Source organism: Pipra filicauda, unplaced genomic scaffold, assembly GCF_003945595.2.
Source record: "Pipra filicauda isolate LSUMZ 115617 unplaced genomic scaffold, ASM394559v2 scaffold244_size1468961_pilon, whole genome shotgun sequence".
Classification (NCBI taxonomy): Eukaryota; Metazoa; Chordata; class Aves; order Passeriformes; family Pipridae; genus Pipra; species Pipra filicauda.
The window spans coordinates 51,845-68,309 of record NW_024104359.1 but is presented as its reverse complement, the minus strand read 5'-3'; the positions used below and the strand labels follow the sequence as shown (position 1 = coordinate 68,309).

General features: G+C 42.2%; 2 protein-coding genes across 9 annotated transcripts in view; one reads left to right on the top strand and one right to left on the bottom strand.

Moving 5' to 3' along the window:
* Positions 1 to 2,897: 2,897 nt before the first annotated feature.
* PHC3 (polyhomeotic homolog 3) overlaps positions 2,898 to 16,465 on the bottom strand; it is a 32,978-nt gene continuing 19,410 nt past the window's right edge. For 5 of the 8 annotated variants that reach the window (XM_027733277.2, XM_027733279.2, XM_027733280.2 and 2 more), the window contains one exon: positions 6,369 to 14,515. In XM_027733277.2, coding sequence (XP_027589078.1) covers positions 14,361 to 14,515 — 155 coding nt within the window. In that variant the 3' untranslated portion in view covers positions 6,369 to 14,360. Of the gene's footprint in view, positions 5,926 to 6,368; positions 14,516 to 16,465 lie in introns of those variants that run through there. The other 3 variants (XM_027733278.2, XR_003543034.2, XM_039381874.1) reach the window with 3 other exon arrangements.
* GPR160 (G protein-coupled receptor 160) lies at positions 4,455 to 5,579 on the top strand. Its single transcript, XM_027733283.2, has one exon. It carries the CDS (start codon positions 4,455 to 4,457, stop codon positions 5,469 to 5,471), a length of 1,017 nt encoding a protein of 338 aa, XP_027589084.2. The 3' UTR covers positions 5,472 to 5,579.

The window sequence follows — 16,465 nt, the reverse complement described above, 5'->3', positions numbered from 1 at the left end:
ACAAACCTGTTACTTTTAAGATGAGCACCTCAAATGAAGATCTAAAGCCACTTTGTCTGTGCTCTTATAAGATTCCTGAAAAGTAAATGAAGACATCTTGCAAATGGGACACTGGTCAAGCATTTTCTTCTTTAAAAATAAAGTTAGATAAAAATAAAGTTGGTTAAATAGTTTATTAGTTACATACTCTGTTAGTTAAATATTTTATTAAAAAATTTAAATCTTCATAACCACCATCCTGTCTTCCTGAGCCATGCAGCCTTTCAGGAACAGCAGCTCCACAACCGCTTGCCATTGCAAAACTCCAGCTGCTGATCCTGTGCTGACAAGGCACAAAATCTAATATAGGGCATTAAACATGCTCAGCTGGGCAACACCCAGTTAAAGGCACATCGAGGGGAGGATGCAGGCAAGGCTGTACCAGCCTGGAACTCATCCCTACAGACAAATGTGTTCCAGAGAACATTCCACAATGACCACGGTCTGCTGCCCGCTCTGCCCACAGCTGTAGTGACCATCCCTCTCCAAACCAAGTCTCCCCCAGCCCCTCACTGCTCAGGAGAGAGAGTTTTCACAATCATTTTTGCAGGAGTTCACAGTGTGTTTTGCAGGAGATCACAGTGAACAGCTTTCCCCACACGTGGCATCAAAATACATACATATGCACTTGATCTCCTTGTCTTCTCCCACATGGCTTGAGGTGGCCGAGATGCCAACATCAGATTTCTTGAAATACACAAAAGTGAGGTTTAAATTGTTTTCTTCTACTCAACAGCATAAAGGGTCAGGTGGCAACGAGCTTCTGAAGCACAGCACCTCCCAAACAGGAAGAGCAGGGGAAAAGCAAAGACTCAGTTCTGACTGCACAGGAAGAACACCCCACACTTCTCATGGAAAGGAGTTGTATTCATTATCTGCACCTGCCCCTGTCTGAAGGAAACCTCCTGGCCCAAGTCAGGCAGAAGCAACATGCAGGAACTGTAATGGTCCACACTGCTCTTCTTAAGTGACTTCTGAGGCCACAGGGAGGAGAGGGTAGAGCCCAACCCCTGCTCAGTGAGGACACTTTGCTCAGTCACTGTTTCTTTCACAAAGTTATCAAGTTAGATTTGAAATCAGAGAGGGTTTTTTCTCTTGTTGCTTTCCCCTTTGTTCTAAAATCCTATCCTTACAGTTAAGTTCAACAACAGAACCAAAAGTATAAGCAACCAGCAGCAGGAAACAGCCTTGAAGAAGGAAGGAAGCCTCATGCAAATATCTTGTTACAACAGAGGACACAGAACCATCACACGAGCTTGTAGTACACAAGCAGCTTTTGCAAGAGGTTTGCTGCATTATTTCACATGCCTCATCCTGGAGGAGGACTCTCCTCTCTGTTTTTACACACAGCTGCCTGCATGCAAATATTAACTGATTTCTTAAACCCTTCTATTGCTGCCTGTGGATACAAATGCAGCCTCTTTAATCGGGCAGGATGGGCTCAAGCCATTATTTTCAGAACATGATGTTTGTCAAGTACCTGCAAGTTTTCCTGCAAAGGAAGATCCAGCCCTTATCCAGTACTGAGTGTGAGCAGCTTTTCTGGCACAGTGAGAAGAACCTGCAAATGCCAAGCTCTGCATTTGGTTTCCAGGGCATCCCATCTTGCACCATCATTTCTCTGGGATGGAAGATGAGACACAGTATCCAGGAGCAGAAAACAGGGGGAACCTGTGCATAATAAGCAAACTTTCAAAACAGCTGAAAAAGGTGGAAGAGGGAAAGGGAAGCTGAGAAGTAGCCACGACCTGAAACTGGGATGTAACATGGGCCACGTTGAGGACCCTGCTCAACAGGGTCACTAGGCATGGATCTGACATAGTCTGGACATCACACACCCACTGGGATTTTTATCAGCAGAAAAATATATCTAAACTGTCCCTGTCCCCTCCTGGTTGCTCATTTCCACCATCCAGGCATCTCCCCATACAGGCCAGTAGAGTATTTTCTGCTGTCATAAAGACAGACATGAACACAGACAAAACAAAACATCCAACAGAAGCATCCAAACGGTTTATTAGCTCCCTCTGGGAAAATCACTTTCGCTACTTTGCCTTGGGTTAGAACTAAGAAGAAAACTACTCTTGAAGGCATTAGCCTTCAGATACTTGTGGGTGGACTGAGTATTCAGTCCACCCACAAGTATCTGAAGGCTAATGCCTTCAAGAGTAGTTTTCTTAATACCCTCTCAGGTGTAAATTATTATACTCCAATTTGTGCAACAATCCTGGGGAAAATGGTTTGGACAAGTAACTATTGCCGGTGTGAATGCTGCTGGAGATTACTTGAAGCTCTCACGTTTTTCACAGTACTGATCACTTTTTTTTCTCCCTGTGAAGTTATTTAATCCTTCAGACGAACCATGGAAGGAGAAAGGGAAAATAAAAAGGGGGAAAAAAATCTCTACTTATATCTGAATTTAATTCCAGAGAGTTAGTTGCTTTCAGAGAAAGTCCTCCCAGCCACTTGACATTTTGTACACTTGGATACATCAAGCAACACCCACCATGTGGACTCACGGCTTCCCAAAGGGAAGCATCCTGTGCTCCCTGCCATGCAGCCAAGTCACGGGGTTCGGAAGGCTCCCGCTGAAGCGACCTCACCCCTCGCCAAAGCCTTTCCCCCCCCTCCCCCACATAACACGTTTAGAACCCAAAGCGTTTCTCTGCCACATCCATAAGGATTTGGGAGCCCCATGGCGCTGAGGTACCACGGGGCGCTTCGTCTCCCTCGGCCGGGGGATCGGACACAACGCACGGAACCTGTTCCTCGGGGCGGTTGTCTTGTGCTACATGTGCTACATGTTATCTGTTAGATGTGTCATGTGTGTTATGTTACGTTTCCCTGGACACGATCCCGCCCCGTCCCGCCCCGTCCCGCCCGGTCCCCGTCGGGGAGGAGGCGATGGCGCGGGGCAGGAGCGACGGCCGCAGGTGGGTGCCGGGGCCGGGCGTGGGGAGCAGAAGCAGCCCCTCGGAGCCCCCTCGGCCGCCTCCCTCCCTCCCTATCCCTGCGGGGAGCAGCAGGATCCCGCCGGGAGGGCGGGGGGCAGCGCCCGGGAGGAGGCGCGGGCAGCGCCGGTCCCTCCGTGCGCAGGGTGCGGGTTGTGCCCGCAGCCGGGTCCCCACAGCCTGGATGGTGATTCCGCGGTACAATATATGTTATTGTTATTATTATTACACACTTACCGAGCGGGACCCTGTTCTCGTGCAGGTTTCCTTTTCCGCGGACAGGAGCGCAGCCTCCGGTACGTGAAGACGAAACATGGACGGAATTAAGTCGTTCTGTGAGACGTATCAGGTGTTAGAGGATGCACTTGAGCCGATAAAGAGTGAAGCGCTGAGCCCAGGTAGGCTTGTAAATACGTATCTGTGTATCTGTTGATACTTCTCAAGCTGTACTGCCAAGGACTTCTAGTTGCTCCAACTCTGCCTTTCAGGACACACGAACTCAAACGTGCACTAACTCCAGTGTTCAATGACTCTGGCAAGTGGGTGACAAAACACAGCTGCCTATTTAAATCCAGCGGATAACACAGAGCCTAGAGAGGCAACTCCTCTTTACTTCGGCTCTTCTCTGCTCTCACTGAGGTCACTGATGCCATCCTGCTTCTTCAAGGAAAGAGAAGAAAGCATGGAAAGCTTTGTCTAATTTGTCTTGCTGATTTACATGAAGCCATCCTGTGTTCATTTTCCTTAGGAATTAACATACAGAAAAGAGTTACCATAAGGAAACTTACGGAAGTCCGAAGGAAAACCAGCTCTTCTGAGGTGTCTGTCATTGTAGCACTCACATTGTTTAAAGGTGAACAAAAAAGGCCAGTCACTAATGAAGCCTGTGTGTTTTGGATTGCCTCGGAGTTCCAGGACTTCCGAAAAGGATGGGCTGCATTGATGCTTTTTCTGCTTTTAGGACAGTTCTGCAGCCTGAATTTCTCACAGGTTGTATGAGCATCACGAACTGTGAGGCCACACTGCGATATCTCTTGTACAATTTCTGTAATTGTCTAATTTCTTCAAAATGTGTAGGAGCTCTGAACCTCCATCCCTCTGCCCAGCTGCACAGAAAGACCTCTATGCTTTCTAAAGGAAAGGAGCACAGTCACCCTTATTTCCTAAACCTTTCCTTGGGACAGTAACTAGAAAAGTAACTTATGTCTACGTTGACCTTGTAACTCTCAAAGATGTAATTTGAAGAACATAAAATTTAAACACTTGTTGGCAATTTAATGATGTGTTAGTGAAGTTATTTACTCTTAAGGAGCCTGGAAAACTCAGAGTAAATTGGGTACTTGCTATGATGGAGAATTAACTAACTGGTAGAGGTACCAAGAAATAAATTTTTTTTAACTTTTTCCTTTTCAGAGATGAAGCACTGTGCCCTGTGATGCTTTTTGCTGTTTTCACCACTGGAGGATGGCTGCCAGACTCTGTGAAAATGGTTCTGGTCAGTACCACTGCACCCACGGCAACCAAACTCTTGAAACCAGCTGCGTGTTGCTCCTGATCATGCTCGGAAAAGTCTTCCTTGATTTCTTCATGTTGCAAGTTAAGCCAAAAAACGTGAAAGCCAGTTTTATGGGATACTTTTGCATTTCAGTGGCACTTCTCGATCTCACGCTGCTGCTGATCTTCTGTTTCATTTTCTGTTTTGAGGACTTTGCGCTCTGGGGGATGCGGTTCACCAGGTACCACATCTGCCTCTTCACCCAGATCACCTCTCTCACCTGCGGGATTCTGCACTACCCCGTGTACCTCGTGGCTGCTCTGGACTATTACACCACTGTCTCCCAGACATCCCAGTTCTCTAAAAGAGGCCAGAAATTACTGTACGTGTTCGCTGTGGTGGTTATATGGATTTCAGGATTTTTCTGTATTCTGAAAGTTCCCGCTGTCTATGAAGAGCTGGAAATTCAGAAGAGTGTCTCTCCTTACCAGTGCCCTGTCTCTGCCAGCCTGCAGAGCTACTCAGTCTCGTGTGCCATGGTGCTGCTCCTGGGCACTGCTCTCCTGGCTCGCTGGAAGGAGGTGGTGACCACCCTGCTGTCTGCCAGGCTCGTCTCCATCTCCAGTCAGCCTGCTTTGATGTTCTCCTACACGTCCAACACCACCACCTGCTTTAAGTGGCAGCTCCTGAGCAGACTCCTCATCTGCTTCCTTGGCACTTGGGCACCTTTAGTTGTTCTCCAGGTCGTGGTTGTGTTCCTGGGAGCGCGGATTCCGGCCTACGTGGACATGAACGTGCCCTGGCTGTACTTCATCAACAGCTTCCTCCTGGCAGCCGTGTACTGGTGCCGGTGCCACGAGGTCGAGCTGGCAGAGGGGACGTGGAGCTCAGACCCGTTTGTCAGCTGGAAATTCTGCTTTGTGCCGTTTGACAATGAAAACACAGAGCCAGCTGATGAGCCGGGTGTGGTGATTGTCATCTGTTAATGAGCTGCTGGCTGGAAAGGCTGCAATAAGTGTGGGCGCTGAGGTTCTGTGGCTGGGTCCTTACAGACAACACAAGGAAACAGCTCCAGAGCTACACTCCATGGAAAAAAGTCCAATATTGTAGTGAATGTTGCACTGGAGTGCAGGACTCTGGTCCCAGTGCACTGCAAGCACTGTCAGTTCACAGGATTCAACCTCAGATTACATGTTTAAAAGACCACTGCTTATATAAGCCCAGTTTTCTGTTAAACCTCATGTTTATGACAGAATTTTACATTTCCTTTACATGGAATGATCTCAGGTTTTACAGTACAAAATGCAATAAAGTCTTCAAGGCGAGAGCTACATACAGGTGCTGATCCAAAGTTCAAACAACTTCTGTGATTTTTTTGCAGTGTATTTTCTTGTTAAAGTCTGGCTTTGTGTCAGCTTGATTGAAGTTAAGGGTCGTTGTCTAACAAGAAATAAATTTTTTTAGTTAATGTAAAGCTACAGCTCCTACAGAAATGGAAACTTTACATGGTACAAAAACAGTGCAAGATGTGCAACTTCCACAGCCACAGCAGAGGTGCTGAAGCTTCGCTGTTTCTTTGCTGCTGCTCCTGTAATGTATAAGTACATATTAAAAATTAAATTACTACAGTCAGAGATCTAAGCAACAAGGTTAATTGCTATATATAAATACATGCCCAAGGCTAAAGAATGGCTTAAATTAAAATACAGTTTATTTTGAAGTCAAAATTACTTTAAAATAGTTAAATATGAAGGGTGACTATGGTAGGGAAAGAATTAGTCAGGCTTCGAGCAAAAATACTCTTAATTTCCAAATTCTTACCGTTTTATAAACGACTTGGTTTAATTTTGTAGAAGAGAAATAAATGATATGCAACCAAAGCAGACAAATGAAAGTAGCATTTATTTCTGAAGCACTGAACTCACAATACAATGTTGTATTGGAAGAGAAACTAAATGATGCTGTAGGTTGGTTAATCATTCCCCCAGACCCACAGGGAACAATGATTTCACACAAGAATACTCATTAAGAAAACTCTGCAGATAACAAAAGGTGCAATTACAAGCAAGTTTAAGCAGCATAGTATAAGGTGCTTTGTTTCAGCATTTGTAGGATGGATTTACCCATTAACAGACAGATTAAAGAAGTTTCACTTCTACAGATCATAACAAATGAGAGAATCTAAAAATCATTCACATGCTAGTTGGTAATAGGAAAGTGCTTCTTAAAAATGACTCACAAAGTGAAGATCATACTTTTACATAATTCACTGTGTGCTCTTCCACTGTAAAATTTAAATTTTTGGGTTATAATTTACATTATTATATATCAATTATAGAGATAGATTTAATTGCAGAATTTAACACTATGTGGGCTAAATTTTCTTATAAAAGAATATTCCAATATTTCACTCCATAAGAATACACAATCACATCTGAATCATAAATTAATCTTACATTTCTGAAACATATTAAAGTCTGATTATTTTCTTTTATTACTTCACCCCACATAGTGCTTCTTTCACCCACAGTCTGGGGTAAATTTCTTTGAGGCTTCCATGATGTAATCAAAAGGACACAAACATTTTTCAGGAGTAGAAAGTGGTTTGGGGGGAAAATCTGTTAAAAAGGCCATCAAAAGGACAGTAAGTGATCAAAAACTGAATTTTAAAACTAGTGCAATAAGAGGAGGCAACACTTAGCAACATATTTTGAAGTGTTTGGCACCACAAATTATTTCATTTTTTCTGCTGGAAAACGTACTTGGAGGAAATTCTACTTCCATGTTAAAAGTGGGAAAGCACATACAATGTTAACTGGAAAAACAACCTTAAGCAATCACTCCCTGCTCTCTCAAACTGCAATTGCTGTCAGTGCAGAGATGCTATAGGATAACCATGGCTAAACACAAGGTTTTGACACAGCATTTCTTCAGGTTTTATATAAACTGGACACCCACTGAAACGGGGCTGACAAAATATTTACAAAACCTAATTCCATTTAAAAACCAGCAAATACCTCAAATACAGTAATGCACCAGGCATTTCAGAAGATAATGAAATAACTAATTCCTACAGACTAGGCAGGCAGGGAAAAATTCCTTTAAAATTAATTTAACACCAGATGAAGGCAAAGTTATTTTCCAGTCCATTTCAGGTGTGTTTAGCACGGTCTCATGGTCTCTGATTCACAAACATACACAGAACTGGAACTGCAACAAGCTGGGTGAGGCTGTTGAGGTGTTTTATTTATCAGTGTGGTTCAGCTGCCCAACCCCTAATTACAGTTCACACAACATGGCAGAATTGCCAGAGTTGCTGCAGTGCTCCTAAAGCCATTTGAAGTTTTTAAAACTCTGGTTTTTTTTTCCACGGGGAATCCACAACATGCAGCCAAAACAAACATTAATGGATTGATGTTACTGTTAAATTTATTCTTCCATACTTTTAGGGGAAAGTGCCAAAGAGCATCAGCCTTTAGGCTGTTGTGGCAGCAGTGGCACTGCAGCTCTCCACGTAGCATCCACTGGGGCGTCTGAGCCCGAGTTAAGTATTTTAAAACATATTCATGGTACCTCTCTTTGTAAGCCCACTTCCATCCTCGTTGTTCATGGAGGGAGATACCGGTTGTGCAGTGATCTCCATCCTATTTATTGCCTTCCTAGCAATTATGGCTTTTCCTCTGTGCATTTTCTTTTACACCTGGTGCCTCTGGGCCGTCCCAACACTGATCCCTGGATCCAGCCATGCAGCCCTGGACCATGTTCCTCTCTAGAACAGGGTGACAGTTTCACTGCCAGGAAGGACAGAAACTATGCCAGGATGGTGGTAATACCTGAAATAAAAGAACTGCAGACAACCACTGCTGCATCTCCTCTGTACATCAGCCTTACACATTTCAAATATTTTACAGCCTTTAATTCTTATAGGATTATTTGATATTAATGGTAAGAGCAGCCAAAGTGTTAACCCTTAATGAGAAACTTCTGTACTTTCCTCATATAAAGAATGTCTTACAAATCAACACTGATTTTAATGAGATATTCTATGTCTTTTCAACTCTGAGTGTTTGGCACTAAATGATAAAACCCTTCATCTTTACACCTTTCCTGATCAGTACTGGTTTGCTCACTCTGTGACACAAAGACTACTTAAAAATGAAGCTGAGTGTGCAGAATCTCTTACTGTTCTTTCCAAAAATGACTTTGCAAAAGGCTGCCAGAGGATGGGAATATCCTGGCAAGGTAGTGGAGGACAACACAAGCCTTCCCACAGGCTGCCTGGGCTTCATCCACAGGGCAGATATACCTCAGGAATCGAATACATCTCTGCTTGGAGCCTAATCCCATAATCAGCACACATACCCTCATTTAGGACTAGGAACAACACTACAAGCCTCTCAACAACCCTATGAACCAACACAGTGCTTTTAAAACACAATTAGAATGCTCCTTAAGTGTTATGTATTGCACTTAAACATTATGATCACTATTCTATGAATGTACAATTGTGCTCAAGTTATAATTACTTGAAGAGGAAAAATCTTTTTAAGTCTCTTTTTTGTAGCTCCTTGCTGTACAGAGTTATTTTGGATAATTTAGAAGGAATATATGCTGGAAGTTTAACATTTTTTAACTTGAAAACTGTTCACAACACTGACTCCCAGAACCACACTCTGGAAAAGTTAGATCCATGGCTACAAAAGCTGGAATATGAGCTTCCTATATACCTGCAATGAAAAACATCTTCACGACTTTGAACTTTTGCTTTTTTCCTTCCACATCACTGTAAGGGATCAGTAAATACTGCACACAACCTTCAAGGGAATGAGCAGGTGTGTGGGGATTTTAATGCTGAGGTTACACAAACCTACACAGCTTAAGGTGGGGCCTTGAGCACATGTGAAAGTGCTGACCACGAGACCCAGGGGATAAAGCAGGACACAGCTGGCACTTGTCTGGCCCATAATCACCACCTCTTGTTTAAATGTCAGTACTTGCAAAGCCATCCAGGGGATGTAACTACATGGAACCGATCAGGTCTAAATAAATTCTCAAGACTAAAGGCAAATTCTTTTAAAATTAACCTATTTTAGGGTTATCTTAAATGAGCTAAGCATTAAATGAGTTTATATTTCTTTCTCCTCACAATATTTCCTGTCTCAAACTGCAGCCCACTGAGCAAGAATGACTTGAAAATTAACTCACTACGAGCAACTAACAGCTTACGTTGAAATTACTCATTTATAGCTCTGCTCATACCTGTTCCACTCAGCATTGAACAGAAACAACGTATTGAAAACAAAATACTCTGAAATGTTAGTTTGTCTCCATCTCTAATAAACTAATTAAGTTGAACATTACAAAAAAGTACCCCAGATTGATTCTTTTGCAGAGTCATTATCTGCAGCCTGGAACAATCGATGAGTAGAAGTTTGGTTAATGATAACAACTATATTTCTAAATATATGCTAACAGGACATCTCTATGCAATACTGGTGAGAAAATAACCCTGCAAGCTTTTTTATACATGCTTACTTTGAATGAACTTGAATAGTCTCAATAGAATCAGAACTACTCATGTTATAAATTATGTGGATGCCTAATTATTTGCAAAAAGGGGACTCCTAAAAAAGGTGTCACTGAATTCTCTGATCACTCAGAGCTCTACACTTGTCAGAGTGTAAGAAATCGGTTAAGCTGTTGAGCTGGAAGTTCCTGCAATGATACTGTGATATTAAAATGAGAACAGTCACAAGTTTTAGCTGGCATGCCAGGCAGTGACACACTACACCCAGTCCAGCCTCATAAGAAACTTCATTCAACCCACACCTTTCCTAATGTTTCCTCACAGCTGTCACAGACCTGCTCGAAATACTTGGGTTTATCCTATTCCTTTCCTCTTGCTGCCACATCTGCACTTAGGGTAGACTCCATTTTTCTATTTGAAAGGCTGGATTACTAACTGTGATTTGTCCAAAAAGAAGTCAGGGGGTAAAAAAAAATATTTTCACAGGAAAGAAATGAGGAAATGGATGTTTGCAGGACATAAACCTTCCGTTTAAGATATCTCATGGATAAAAACCTAGCAAAGGTTTTACCTGCCATCCAGAACTTCACTTCTGGAAAAAATATGATGGATTAATGGGTAAAGAAGGGATTTACAAAACTGTCTGTCTAAAAACCCTTCAAAGACTCTCTGGTGATCGGGGACAAGGTGGCCAAGTTTCCTCACCAGAGTTCCCTGCTCCTGCTGCAAAGCTCAGCGATGTGAGCCAGATGAAGCAGGGGAGGCTGAGCACCCATTTTGATCATTCCTGTGTATTTCCTTAAAACCCCAAATAAACCCTGAAGCTGAGACAAGTGTAATAATTCTAATTCTACTGGATGAAACCTTGACAGCCACATTCAGCCCAGTGCTCTGTAAAAGGGTTTGCCCTGAGCTAATGCTGCAGTTTGCATTCAGGAGTAGGGCAGGATGGGGACTACTCGAGAAAAAGGAAGGGAAAAAGCCATGCAAAATACCTCCCTTCTGAGCAAAGATCCCACAACATCCTGCATTTCTTCCCATAGGAACTGAAATACTGCAGGGATTACTGTGAGATGTAGCCCACAACAGCAGAAGTCTGAATACAGAAAGCAAAACCCCAGGAAATAAAGCTAATTAAAAGGATTTCTTGTAGATACATCCAGTGGGAGCAAGTGCTAAAAACCAGTCAATTAAAACCTGCAATACTTCCTCTTTTCAAGGGGGTCCAGCCTCATGTGTGGGAAAGCCATGGGAAATGGTAGTATAAGCCTGGGAAAACCTCACCTATTTGAACAGCAAAAAGTGGTTGGTAAGTAAAATGGTTCTGGAGGACTATTAGTCTAAGTATTATATTGCTTTTTTTGAGTAAATTCAAAAGCTTCTGAAGTAGTCTTCAGCTGCACTTGGAAATTTTCCAGCCTATTTTCACATACAAGTGTGCCTTTTTTTTTTTTTAAATCTGATTTTATTGACACAGCTATGCTGGCAAACACTCCCACAGGAGTGCAGTTCTACCAGCACAGGTTGGTACAGCTGTGTCTGCTTTTAAGTTCCAGTTTAATACCAAAATAAGTGAGGGAGAAAAAACTTCCAATCTGCAGAAGGCCCACATTCTTAGCTGCTGCATTCAAAAATACTTAAAGCACAACTCACTATCTGTGGCTCTCCCAAACCCACAGGGAATGTCACGCACCAGAAGAACAGGAACAGATGTGCCTTTCTGGGGTCTGCTCTGAGCTCCTGGCACCTGGCAGTGAGTTGGACAAACACAAGCTGGAGGAGCTCTCCTGAAAGCTGCCTAATAAAGCAAAATTAAAACAGCCATGAAATTCTCATGCATGTAACACTGATTAACTGCAGGTCTAAATAAGACTCCTAAGTCCACGTTTTCTAATATGCCTTAAGCCATTAACAAACCACACTTATGCAGCCCTACTTTTTACATTGCCTAAGAACAGTACAATCAGAAGACAGATTAAAAATTAGCCAGTGAACTTTCCGTATAAAAATAATAAAACTTTTAGACAAAAGCCAAAGGATAAATATCTAAGATATCTTTAGTCTTCAATTAGCTCATCAAAACAGAACATATCCTTTAGAACATATGTTACAGATATGCTACACTGTGTATCTTACAGAAATGCTACAAATGGGAACACACTGTCTCCATCATTTGAACACCTTTCAGATGAACATTGCCAAATGCTGGACCTTCAACTAAGAAGTTTATTTTACAACAGTAATCAAAGACAGAAAAAACAAATTAGAAAGTGCTTAGCAACTTCCCTCCAAAATAAACCCAGGCATCAATTCCTTCTCTAAAGCCTTTGGTGACATTTGGACAAGGGCTCTCACCACATACCAATGTGTAACAGCAATGGGTTGTCCTAACTTGGAGCTTCAGTGGTTAATAAAAATATCGATGATATCTGCTATTAATAAGCTCAAACAGTTGTAATTAAAAACAATTATTCTAATGTTGATCTCCAGAAGATAAGGATAGAAAGTCTGTTAGTGGAAACAAAGTAATGATCTAATTAAAGGAAAATGAAGCACAGATTTTTCTGTAATCCCAACTTACTCTTTAAAGTCATCAGTTAAATATTATACATAATAATACACAAACCTGCCTTTCAGCCAGTGTATGTGCATTGACTCCTTTTGATCTAGGGCAGCAGTTCTCAAACTTCAGGTCAGTTCCTCTTTTTGCAGGAATACTTTACAGTCCTCCCGAATACCTCCTTACACAATCACATATAATGCATTAATTTGCATAAAATACAAAATACATTATTTGCAGACAAGTACACATATTTAATTCAAATATACACAACAACTACCAGCACACGTACCCTTCTTTCCCTACACAAGAGTTTAGGGATCCAGGTCTGTACACAAGGGGAGTGGAGCTGCAAAAGGGAGGGCACAGAAGGTACAAAATACATCCATGAACATCCGTGCACAGGTGATGGAGAAGCAAAGGCCAAGAAGGTGCTGCTGCCTCAGAGCTCAGGCAGCTCCCAAGAGCATCAGAAACTGGGGAAACACGTGTTTGTTCCACAAAGAGTGTGAGAAGGAAAATGGTGGGAGACACTAAAATCCCACTGCCTAAATCTGCAGCATCCAAGACAAAATCTCCTACCAGAGGGACAAAGCAGGGCCCCTGGAGATTTCTCCTAGAGCTGCCAAGTGTTGGTATTCCTTCTGCTGACCCACAGCTCTGGGCTCCCTCATGCCAGCAGCAGCTGCTCCTACAGCGAGCTCTGAAGGGGCCTCATGGAGCAATGCCCTGTGCTCCTTCCTCAGAGTCCTGCAAGCCCAGCTCACACCGGCCAGGGGACAAACAAAGGTGCTTGGGAGCTTCCAGTGGGCCAATGGGAATGCACTACAGGGAAAGACATGTCAGAAGAGGTATCAGTTAAAAGAACATCTGAGCTATGCTGTCCCTTCTCTACCTCCAGCCTCTCCAGTAACTTGTCTCAATACTGTTTCTGGCTGCAGCGTTCAGCCCCTCACACCCAGGCATTTGGGAACCTGAACCCTGAGGGCTCACACACCTCCTCAGGGCCCACTCTGATCTCCCATTTGAGAACTGCTGGTCTAGCTTAACTAGCAGCATGTGAAACTACAAACCTAACACTTAATGCCCCCTTAGTGCATAGCAGCATTCAAAGAGTAAAGTAACATGTGCTTCAGTTACCTCTGGCAGGAGTGTCAGTAGCCTGATCATGAGGATTTTGATGAGACATCTATAAGGTTTATAGTATTTTACAGACTTCAAGAAAATACTATAGTGGCAGAGATGAGGGTAAGCCAGCTGCCAACCTACCCCTTACAAACAATTAGCTCAAGACTAAAAGAAACTCAGAGAGCACAACTAAATGCATAGCATTTTACTGGTACTAGTGCTTCCACAGGGCCTGTGGACACTTCTGTCAGTTCAGTCCAAACACTGCTGTATGTGGGGAAAAAAATCTTTCAGATTACAGCAACACAATCTAAAAGGTGTTTAGACTGGGGTAGGGGCTGGGGTGTTAACCTTAAACTCATAAGATGAAGTACATGATGGGGAATATTTAACCTATGACAGCGTATTTCACTCCATGTTTTTACATGAAAAACTTCAACTCAAAATATTACTCAGGCTTTACCATGAACCTATTAGTTGTTGGAAACTACAGAGGACTACTTGGTATAATCAAAGGAACGTTTTTAAGTCTTTATGTGGGGAAAACCCCATCAATTTAACAAAACATCACAGTAACACTCATGCCACAGTGAAGATGTTGGCATATTACTGTCAGTTCTGTCACTGAGAAACTGTTGTTTAAACCTTCGTGTTCACCTCCTAGGATTCCTTCAAGGAATTGATACGTGCACAGATTTTCAATGCAGGTCCAAGCTTAATATTCATTGCACTCATTAGGTGATCCTCCTTCAACAAAAGGAGAGCTTGTCCATCAATTTCTTGTGCTCTAAATTCATCTGCAATATCTTGACAACCTAAAAGGCGACAAAAAATAGATTTATTTGGTTAGAAATATGCATTCTTAGATGTAATGATTCTGTCCACACTAGAGCTTTTCAGCTACACCTTTTCCAGTGCTCATCCCTTTAGCTTGCAGAACCTGAAGTATATGCAAGAGTTCAATATTACGATGGGGACTTCTGAGATAATCTGAAAGTAATTTCTAATACAGCCTCTAATTACACCGTAACTCACTGGGAAATTCAATTAAGAATTGAAATTTCATTATGAGGAACAACCTCCCACAATTGGAAGAAATTGGGAAAACAGCACTGACATAGTAATCAAGAGCATAATTCAAATAGGTTCTTTCCAGAAATAAAAAGATACTACTATGTACTGTTATGAAAGATACTATATTCTACTGCTATGTGCAACTCAAGGAGAACATCCACATAGCTACCATTTCCAAAAGGTGTTAAGTCCATTCGTGTTACACCACTGGGTTGAGGAAACAAAGTTTTGATTTATGGGCTTTAGCACAACCATCTCATGAAGATATCTGTCATCTATACAGGGCAGTAACTCACTTCACAAGCACAACTTTAAACTAGCTGGATCTTTTTTCCACGTTAAACTCTGAACATGAAATAACCTGGTCTCAGGTTACCGAGGTTTGCAACATGAGACAAAAGACTCTTCCATGGATTGGACTGCCCCAAGTAATTGAGGGTCCTTTTCCACTGAAGAACACTGTGGACACAAAGGTTTCTCCAAAGGTGTTCTGGACATCTGTTAAGCAGAAACAGCCAGTTATGTGTCTGAATCCATGGCAGCTCTGTTAGATGGACGATGTGAAGAGAGCATCCATTGTCAGCTGTTTATTTGAAGCTTCTTTCCCCTTAGCCATGTTTTTCATGGTTTTAAAGATATTTGTGTTCTCAGTCCAGTGGTCTCTCCATCTGTCTCAGAGCCTTTCAGACACACTTTAATTTGTGCTCCACCTTCCATTTCTGCTTTCAATTATTCCTCAGTTAAGCCTATTTTTTGGCATTTCTACATTTTCCCATTTTAAATGTATACTATTACAGAGATATGAAATTACTCTGAAGAACTCCTCTTCTACCTAGATGAGAGCAATTCATGTCATGTCCTCTTGTGTGTTCAGATTTAAACTCTATCAAGAACAGACAGTCTAATTTCCTGATGGATTTACAAATGTGTACAAGATAAATGGAAAGGAAACACGGAAGGCAGTATTGACATCCAAACTTGAATTAATTTGGACTATTACTGTGTAAAGGTCATAACATTCAAGGTTGGGAAACATTGGCTTTAAACAAAGAACAAAGCACAACTTTTCTTCTTAATGATTTGTTAAACAGACCTCATGCAACAATTAACTACAACATCATCATAAAGGTTTTCCTGTTGAAGTGCTGACAACAGATAAAACACCTGTAAGTCAAATATTGAGTATTCCTGTGAAAGGTACCATGGCACGTCTGACTTAATGACACTGTGATTGTCAGACCACAGCATTTATAAAGCATCTGAGAGATCAAGAGAAATTCCTGCATTTCAGAACAAAACTGGTCCTATTCAAACAGATAACTGGATGTTGTTGCAGGCTTTTTCCTTTAAGCAGGACACAAAGAATTTCCATGCAACTTCTGAAATACTTTTTATCAAAGTCATTTTGGAAAAGCAGAGGATGGAAGCTGAATGTATTTCAGTTCCCTAATCCAAGCACATCTGGGTACTCTTAAGCACTTTTGCAACTATTTCTTGTGCAATAACTTGGCCAAATAAAAAAAGGATGGGAAGCGAGTGAAGGGCCATTTATCTTGCAACTGAAGAAAGAAAGGAGAAAATTGTCCTTAAACTGTGGCTGTCTCTTCTCCCAGAAAAAAGAGGTAACAGCAGAAGTGTCCTACAATCTTCATTTCTCCAAAAGGCTCCAGAGGAGCTCAGATCTCAACTAC